Genomic DNA, 9,709 nt, shown 5'->3' on the forward strand with positions numbered 1-9,709 from the left:
GAATTTGGTCAGCGACAACAGAATGCAATTTGCTGATCAACACATCCCACGATGGCTAAAAGAGCTCAACATCACTCAAACATTTACTTCCGTTGCCCATCCACAAGGGAACAGAAAAGTGGAACGTGCCAATCGAACCATTGTAGGTGGGAACAAGAAAAGACTGGCTAATTACAAATCAGGATGGGTTGATCAATTGCCTCACGTCCTTTGGGCCATACGAACTCAAAGAAATACAAGTAACGCAGAAACACCGTTCAGCTTAACTTACGGTACTGAAGCAATGATCCCCACCGAAATTGGCGTCCCATCACCAAGGGTCACATTACCAAATGACAATGAGGCAGAAGGGTGTTTAGACCTAATGATCCTTGAAGAGCGTCGAGAGTTGGCCGCAATAAGGGAATAAAACTACAAGCGCCAACTACAAAAGTACTACAATGCAAAAGTAAAAGTCCGTGAGTTCAATGCTGGAGATTACGTCCTTCGAAACAACGAGGCATCAAGAGCGCACGCGCAAGGCAAGCTAGAGCCATCGTGGGATGGCCCATAACAAGTTAAAATAGTATTGGGGAAAAGGCTCCTATGTCCTGATGCAACTCGATGGCTCACCGATTCCAAGAACATGGAACGCGGCACAATTGCGATGGTATTACATGTAAATCGATTCCAAAGTTGTAGAAACAGGCCAAGGATCTTCTAAAAAATTTGAATGGAAACGATACTCCGTATTTCACAATTTAAGAAAAAAGTTCATTGCATTCATGTACAAATAATTACATGCGAGTACCAACACCCGCGAAGAAAAAACAAAAAAAAAACGAACTACAACTATACAAATCGAAGAGATAGCCTAGTCGACGTCATTTATACTCTTTCCTGACTGGTCAACAGTGGATGCGCTATCTCCTTGACCACCCCCATATGCGGTAGACGGACCAGCCTACGAAGGCTCAAGTAACTTCCTCAACAGCTGCATGCCATTTTCTTCCTTGGCATACTCAACAACTTCAGAAAGAATGGGAAACGAAGAGCATCATATTCCGCCTCAGCAGCGGCATACTCCGCTTCCACATCAATAGCTTGAAGAACGTAAGCTTCAGGAGGAAGGTTATCACGCATAATGCGTCACAGCATCCTGAAAGCCGGTCTTGTTACCAAGTTGCTGGGAAGAAGTAACAAGGGCCCAACACACCGCGTTAAGTTGTCGTCAGTGATGATGCGTTGGGCAACCAACATGACAAAGACGTTAGTAAGACACAAGTGAAGGTATAAACATATATTTGCGAAATACCTTGTAGATGGCGTGTTTCAACAGCCAACCGCAGTCAGCACTGGTAGCGGCACATTCAGCAGTTAAAGTTTTAATAGCCTCCTCATTAGAGACCAACGTGTCAGCCAGCTTGCCTGCATCCGCCTTCCTCGACTCAGCTTCCGCCTACAACTATTCAATACGCTTGCGAAAAGCAGTGTTTTCACTCTCGAGTTTGGCGGAAGCCTCCTTAGCAGAAAGAGCATGGCTGCGTGCATCCGCAAGATCGGCGTTAGACTTCTTGCAGGCAGCCTCAAACTCTTTATAGCGAACGGCGCGCTCGCGGACAGATTCCGCCAAATCTGCCTCAACTTTCACCAATTTCTCTTCAACATCAATTAGAGCTTGGCGGTGCTCTGATAATTCTTTACCCACCCTCCAGGCGGTAGCCTCAGTATCTTTCACCAACTGCCCCATCTCTCTCATCTTGCCACTTTCCTCGATCTTCTCTTCCTGAAGAGCACGATTTTCGCGCATCAATTCGGCGAAACTAGAGAAAGCCTGGACATGGTGAAAGGCAGCGTCGGAATAAAAACTATTTCTAGGCTGGATTTTGCGAGCAATGCGATCGCCAGGAGGAACAACATGTTCCAAAATTTCTGTACAAGTGGCTGGGTCTTCAAAATTGGCACCGCAAGTAACCTTCCATCAAGGACGAAAAATCTGATTCGCCTCCACGAAATCACGGGGGTCCATATCTACATTCAAAACCCGGCCACTTAACCCGCCACTACTGCCACCGCGGAAATCAAAAAATTTACCTTGCACCGTCGCACCAATAGTGAAAGGCGGCGACAGCACGACCTCGTCACCATCAAGGATATAATCCTTGTCTAGTGAGGACTGTCTGGACTTCATGAAACTGGCAACAGAAATACCCGCCGACTCAAGACTAACCTCGGGCTATTCGTCCATAATAGCCTTCATTGGCCCAGCGGACGATGCTCGCTGAGAAACGACTGGAATAGAAGATTCCGTCAGCACGCCGGCCGTCGTTAGAATGGTTTCGGCCTCAGATGGGCCAACCACACCCGTCATCATTGGCAAACTCAGCATCTGTACAGTAGGCATCGCCTCCGACAAGCTGCCAACACCTGTCATCATCGAAAAACTGGCGTAAACAGCCACTAGTAAAGACGCAACAGTAGAAACTGTATAAGCAACAGTCGATGAAGAAATCGCCAAGGTCCCTGGAACATGGATAAAAGGAAAGATAAAAAGGTGGATCGCGTAAAAAGAATTCTTAATTAGTTACAAACATTATACCTGACGACTTAACAAGACTGCTCTTCTTCACAAAACCGCCAAGCCGAGGCTTCTTGAAGAGGTGGTGTACCTCTTCATCTTCTTCATTAACCACAGGGCGGAACCCGAATTGTGTGAAACAATGAACGCCCCACCCACCGCGGAAGAAGAAGAATGTGGACTTGTAGATATAAACTTCATATCCATAACAGTTCCAGAAACTGTGGCTGCAGAAGACACAAGTTCTGTCGCCACCAAAATTGGAGTAGCGACAACCAGACTTGTGTCCAAGACAGACATAGCAGTCACAGGCTGCGAGAATGAAGGCAAGGAGAAGCCAACAGAAGCCTGTGCGGAGGTGTTTGGGGAAGACGCCACGCCAACGCCAGAACCGAGTGCTTCAAGCAATGTCGCGGGCGAAGATACCGGATCCCCAAATGGAACGATGGAGATGAGGACGACATCGTCATCATCATCCATGGCGTTTCTCGGGTTGGTATATATCAGAGACGCAACCGTCTCCCCACCACTGCGTTGTGCGCCCCTACTACTACGCTTAGGAAAGCGCACAACGTTAGGTCGTCTACCTGAAAACCAAGTTGGAACATTAGCTAAGAAGAAAATAGAAAGAACGTCCAATAATAGCAAATGCAACTTACCCCCCCGGGGGTTAACAAAGCTGGGAGGTGGAAGCGGTCGCGGAGCAAGTGACTGCCCCATAGGAAGTAAGAAACACAAAGTTCCGGGCAGTCCTCACAAGGATTGGCTCCTCACGAAGACCCAACTTTCTCCGCCTCAACAATCTAGCGCCCTTAGGCGTGGGTTGCAGAAGAAGCATCGGATCCTCCACCTTTGAAAAAAGGAAGTCGGGTTACTACTGTGTACATATACATAAAAGTAGGGACAAAATATGATACTAACCCTGACCACCGTTATGAATGACCGGAACCATCATCACATCCTCCCAGATACGACTCATGCCGAATAGCACCAGCGCGCTCCCCGAATAGTGACGGAGTGGGGAAAGGCTAGCCTGAAAAATGGTGAACCATTCCGAACCGGAATAAGGAGCCATTTTCGGCTCAGCAAGCTCCTTCACATCCGTAAAAAGCATGGAATGGGTAACCACTCGCGCAGAAACGTAGAAGAACAGACTCTTCCACTCGTGCAAACTCTGTGGTGCATCCAAAGCAATGGCCTTGGCGCCAGGGCGGGTAAAACAATTATACCACCCCTGGAAGAAACACCACTGGTAAAAGGCCGATAACTTGTCAGCCATAGGCGTAATACCAAGGCAATGACAAGTATACTCGAAATGGCGAAGACGAGCCATCCCAAGTGGATGAATATGGCTGAGGTGCAGCCCAAAAACATCTAAAACATCCAGCAAAAATCGGGTGAGGGGCAACCGGATATTTCCCAAGAAGAAGTATTCCCTATACACGGCAATCTTACCGATAGGAGCCTCTTGAGCCGTCTTGCCCAACGCAGGCAACTCCGGCTCATACTCAAGGCCAAGGTTATAGACCTTGACTATGTTATTGAAGTCTTCGGCAGCCATGCGACAACCGACGAAATCCATGGTGTTATTCTTCTTAATCTTCGAAGATTGAGAAAATTAAGCCATGAAAGAGATAAAGGATTCAAAGAAAAAGGGTAGGAAAATATGCACATGAAGGTGAAAAATGATATCCAAACAGAGCAAGCCCTCCTTTTATACTAATCGCAATTAATAAAGGAGAGGGATACAAAAGGGATAGATGACACGCGGTCCAATAAGCAAACGCCATGATAACAAAATGACAGTGGAAATGTGTTACAACTGGGCGCGTCAATGGGATTCTCGCCCACTCGCCTGACACAGGCGAAAAAGCTGCACTGCAGAGAAACCGTTGTCAAACTGTCAAGCCCAACCATCGTGTCACTAACTTGCATTTAATTCACCCCTCTATGCCAAATAACACGTCATCAGCATAGGAGAAAAAGATGTCAAGTATTGGCAAAAATAGGCTCCGCAATGGGATGATTATCATATATCACCCACCAAAAATAGGCTCTGCCAAGGGATGATTATCATAAATCACCCGCCAAAAATAGGCTCCGCAATGGGATGATTATCATAAATCACCCGCCAAAAATAGGCTCCACTATGAGATAATTATCATAAATCACCTGCCAAAAGTAGGCTCCGCCTTGGGATGATTATTATAAATCATCCGTCAAAATAGGCTCCGCCATGGGATGATTATCATATATCACCCACCAAAAATAGGCTCCGCCAAGGGATGATTATCATAAATTACCCGCCAAAAATAGGCTCCGCAATGGGATGATTATCATAAATCACTTGCCAAAAATAGGCTCCACTATGAGATAATTATCATAAATCACCTGCAAAAAGTAGGCTCCGCCTTGGGATGATTATCATAAATCATCCGTCAAAATAGGCTCCGCCATGGGATGATTATCATAAATCTCCGCCAAAAATAGGCTCCACCAACGGATGATTATCATAAATCACCCGCCAAAAATAGGCTCCGTCATGGGATGATTATCATAAATCACCCGCCAAAAATAAGCTCCGCCAAGGAATGATTATCATAAATCACCCGCCAAAAATAGGCTCCGCCAATGGATGATTATCATAAATTGCCCGCCAAAATATAATGCCACGCCATATTCCAAGTATCAACTGATGTTCGTTAAATAACGAATTGTCAGGAAGAATGGTTTTCATTAACCAGACACCCAAATAGGCAATATTGGTAAAAGACGAGCGGAATACAAACGGCTGAAAGATACAGTAAAAGCCAAAAAGCCCATGAAAAGTCCATAGCCCTATTTAAGAAAGGACAACTATGCACTAGGGGGACTTATAGAGATATGGTATTAGACCAACCATTTAACCAAGTAGAACACCCAAATCCAGCGTAACTAGAATGCTGGGCGGAACAAGCGGCGGGCAGAAATGCCATTCGCCGGACGTAGCACATGGCGCCGAAGTTACATCTCAATATAATATACATTCCCTGACATCTAGGGAGTGGTGGCACAAAAGTCTCATAAGCATGGGACAAAAAGATACAATTTACATGAGAATAAACACCCAACCAATGGGGATTGGACAACACATAAAGGATAGTACAAAATAGCATAACACGTCCTTGTTAAAAGGCCATGATGCCCACCAACTTCCACCAATCTCCACGACCGCACGAGTGGAGAATATTATTGGTGGAAAAACCTGACAATGTAGTTGACCACTCTCTCTCTTCTCCGGCTATAAATACCAATCGACCTCCAAATGGTAAAGGACATATACTCTCTCATACCATCACTATCAATATGTTCTATTTCATACTATCAAGTACCGATTCTCACACCGAATGGTGGTTACGAGAGAATCCCCCCCATTCCTCGTAACGAGCTCACGGTGTTCTGTTTTACAGGATACACTCGTCTGCGACAAGAAGGTTTTATAACCCATTGTGGAGAATACTTACCCAAACCCCTCGGACTAACGTGTTAGACCTTGAGGGGTGGATTTGTGTTACTTCACCATTGTAGAGGTTTAAAGTTTATAGCAAGTTTGTTTTTTTCAAACTTGCAAGAAAGAAGTAGTGTGGGCCCCACATCTTTTATACACAAATACTATATGTACATATACATATTTAATATGTTTTTAATAGGTTTGTTGTTGTAGAAGCGAGTGAGGTTTTTAATAAAAAATGGAATTTGATGTGATGATGACGTGTTGGTGTATTAATTTACAGATATGATATTACATGAAAAAATATTGCAGTTTTCAAATTATTGAATATTCTACGTCTTGTTACGTAGTGCACAAGACCTCCTAATAAAAATGTCATCATTCCTATATAGTCCAAATTTCATACGTTCGTGTCTTCAAGCCCACTATGCACTTCTCATTATTTCTTGTATTACTATTTTATATCTATCCCACATGTTTACCGGCCAGAACAACGCCGCCGGGAACCACCATGATCTCCACCGTAAACCACCACAATTCCACCTGGAGAGGCAGCCACGTTAGCGGCATACCCGAGCTCAAGAAATACATGCAACGTTTCGGGTACCTCCAAATATCCGACACGAATTCTAGCGATGAATTTGGCGACCAATTCGAGGTTGCCATAACCCGATACCAACAGAAACTCGGCCTCGCCGTCACCGGAAAACTCGACCCAGAAACAATCTCTCAAATGACATTACCAAGATGTGGCGTGCGCGACACGCCACCCCCAGCAAATGGCCATGCAATCCAACATTATAAGTACTTCAATGGCAAGCCAAGATGGTCACGTGCCATGCCAATAACCCTCACTTACGCATTTTCCCCTAACTGCATCGCTTCGAATTTAAATATTTCGGACATAAGACTCATCTTCCGGAGTGCTTTCTCCCGGTGGTCAGCGGTGATTCCTTTGACCTTCAAGGAAACTGAAGATTACGGGTTTTCCGACATCAAGGTAGGGTTTTACAGTGGTGATCATGACGACGGAGAGCCGTTCGATGGCGTTCTAGGCGTTTTAGCACACGGGTTTTCACCGGAGAGTGGAAAACTCCACCTTGATGCCGCGGAGACGTGGGCGGTGGACTTTGAGTTAGAGAAATCCGCGGTGGCGATAGATTTGGAATCGGTTGCGACTCATGAAATCGGTCATGTGTTAGGGTTAGCTCATAGTTCTGTGAAGGAATCAGTGATGTACCCTAGCTTGAAACCTAGACAGAAAAAAACAGAGCTGAAGGTTGATGATATTAAAGGAATTCAACAACTTTATGGAACAAACCCTAATTTTAATATGGAAGCTTTCTCTCAGTCGGATACTTCTTCGAGTCACGGTGTCGGTTCCACGATCGAGCTCAAATTATCAAGGTGGACCGCCGCGGTTGCGATGGTTTTGTTCATGTGTATAATTATCAAGAGATGAGGTATTGGTAATAAAGCGAAGAAGTATTGCATGCATGAGGGAGTGAGAAGATTTTGTATATAAAACCTTGACCAACAGTTTTTTACACCAGTGGTTATGTATACTTTATTTTTATACGTATTATTTTTCATATCTTAGAGAGAAAAACATGCAAATGCATGTCATGGGTTTGGAGTGAAATTAAAGTGATTAGGGTGATTATAAATAACCGATATATTTTTCAATACTTTTTTCAAATCTAAGTTGGACTTGGCCTTGACTTGATGTTAGAACACTCATAAGTCATAACAGTGAGATTTTATACTCGTCTGGATGAGAGAGGCGTGGACAACAAGCTAGACGGTATAGGTGAAGCCATAGTCTCCCAAACATGAATATATATTTAATTTCAAAATTATTAAATTGGATTTTTGGGTTTTATTTTTGTTAAAAAAAAAAAAGTCAATGATTTTCGAAGGAATTTGAAATTTGACGTGGAGCTATAAATAAACCGGCCTTTATTAGACTCCTAAAAAGTTAGAGATTGACAACTAGTTTATCTTTTCAAGTTTTTTAAATTCTATAATTTAAGACTTCTAATTAATTTATGAATTTTTATTGTATCATACATCTATATATATTATATATATATATATAATATATATAATATAATATAAAAAGCACGAAAAAGTAATTTTATTCAAAATTATATAGTTTAAATAAATACAAGTGTAATACATTATGCACATTATGCATTTCTATAAAGCATGGAATAATTACCTTTTTGTTAAAGTTTCAAGCATCACTCGTTCTATGATCTCACTCACAAAGACAACGTAAGTTAGTCCAAGAACTAAAATTGTATAATTTACCTACTTGGTCTTTTGGTCAAATAAAGTTTTTTATTAATTATTAAAAAAAAGTTTTGTTTCTCCTCATAATAAAATAAGTTATAAAATCAGGCCAAATTGAATTTAAGGAGCCTGCTCTAGGTTAACAATCTAGCTTGATTTTTAATTAGTATATTTTAGTTGTGTGCTTTTATTTGTTTATATATTATAAATTTGTATAAATTTGGAACTTTAACAAAACTCAAACGAGCAAACCTACCTTGACCAAGGTTTGACTCGCATATATTAATCTTATAATAGACATTATAATAGCATAGTGTGGACCTAAATGTTCAGTTGTAGCCTTTAATTAGGAAGATGTAAATTTAGTCAGGCATAACGGGTCATATACGTTTTTGATTCTTCATAACTAATTTTCCATTCAGCCTATGACTCAGAGGGAAAATCAATGTTCAACTTATTGTATATATCTAACTTATATCTTATGGCATGTATCAAGCTTCTTTTTATTTTATTTAGATAATTGCTCAATAAACAAGTATTTTAGAAAGGTAAAAAAAAACGTTATCATTGTTTATACTATTTCAGACTTTCAACAAAAACAATATCCGTTTTTCAATCTTTACATTAAATATAGAAACCAGGCATTACCAACAAAAGTTCGCGACAAAAGACGGTCGTAGAGTTAGTTACGTGAAAGAAAACAATTTTGTTAATGTTTTCAAAACTGAATTAAAAGGGACAACTCCGACGTCAACTAAATTAACCATCAACACACATATATTTCAACTTTTTATGACTTAGTTTTGTATTTATTGGCATGCGATGCTACGTTTACGGATTATCCTTCACGTTGTTTCTTGGAAATGAAAATATAGTATCAATGACTGATTCTAATGGGCTCCATCATTGTTCTAACCTAGAAATGTAATCCTACAAATGTTGTTGAAGTTATAATAATGACTTTTGAGTAAACCATAAGGAAGTTTCCAACGGTCGTCGGTTGGCTGCTACCACCTAACAACACAAACATTATATCCCACTAAACCTTTCAAACTCAACTAACGAATTCCCACCAAATGTTTATGTTACGTTTTAGACTTTTAGTTAAAGTGTATATATATATATATATATATATATATATATATATATATATATTTATATATATTTTGTTTCATTTTTCTTTATTTGCAAAGGCCATTTTTTATAAACACACGCTCACGAGAGCAGCCAAACAAGGAATACAAAACAACAATTACAACACATATGTACAACATTCTAAATTTACATCAATGTTCTCATTTGAGCGTGTTCACGCGCTTATCCCAATCTAAATCATCACGTTAGGACGCCAAACTCTCATATAAGCA

At 41.5% G+C, this 9,709-nt stretch overlaps 1 protein-coding gene across 1 annotated transcript; it reads left to right on the forward strand.

Annotated features, from left to right (window-relative positions):
* The first annotated feature begins 6,381 nt into the window (after positions 1-6,381).
* On the forward strand, positions 6,382-7,631 carry LOC143600116 (metalloendoproteinase 4-MMP-like). The gene has a single exon (XM_077077895.1). It carries the CDS (start codon positions 6,475-6,477, stop codon positions 7,507-7,509), a length of 1,035 nt encoding a protein of 344 aa, XP_076934010.1. The 5' UTR covers positions 6,382-6,474; the 3' UTR covers positions 7,510-7,631.
* The last annotated feature ends 2,078 nt before the right edge of the window (positions 7,632-9,709 follow it).

Source organism: Bidens hawaiensis, unplaced genomic scaffold (assembly GCF_021521415.1).
Source record: "Bidens hawaiensis isolate Kalapana, Puna unplaced genomic scaffold, B.hawaiensis_p1.1 tig00053379_1, whole genome shotgun sequence".
NCBI classification, from domain to species: domain Eukaryota; kingdom Viridiplantae; phylum Streptophyta; class Magnoliopsida; order Asterales; family Asteraceae; genus Bidens; species Bidens hawaiensis.

Coding starts and splice junctions, on each gene's coding strand:
- LOC143600116 (XM_077077895.1), top strand. CDS start 6,475: ATGCACTTCTCATTATTTCTTGTATTACTATTTTATATCTATCCCACA.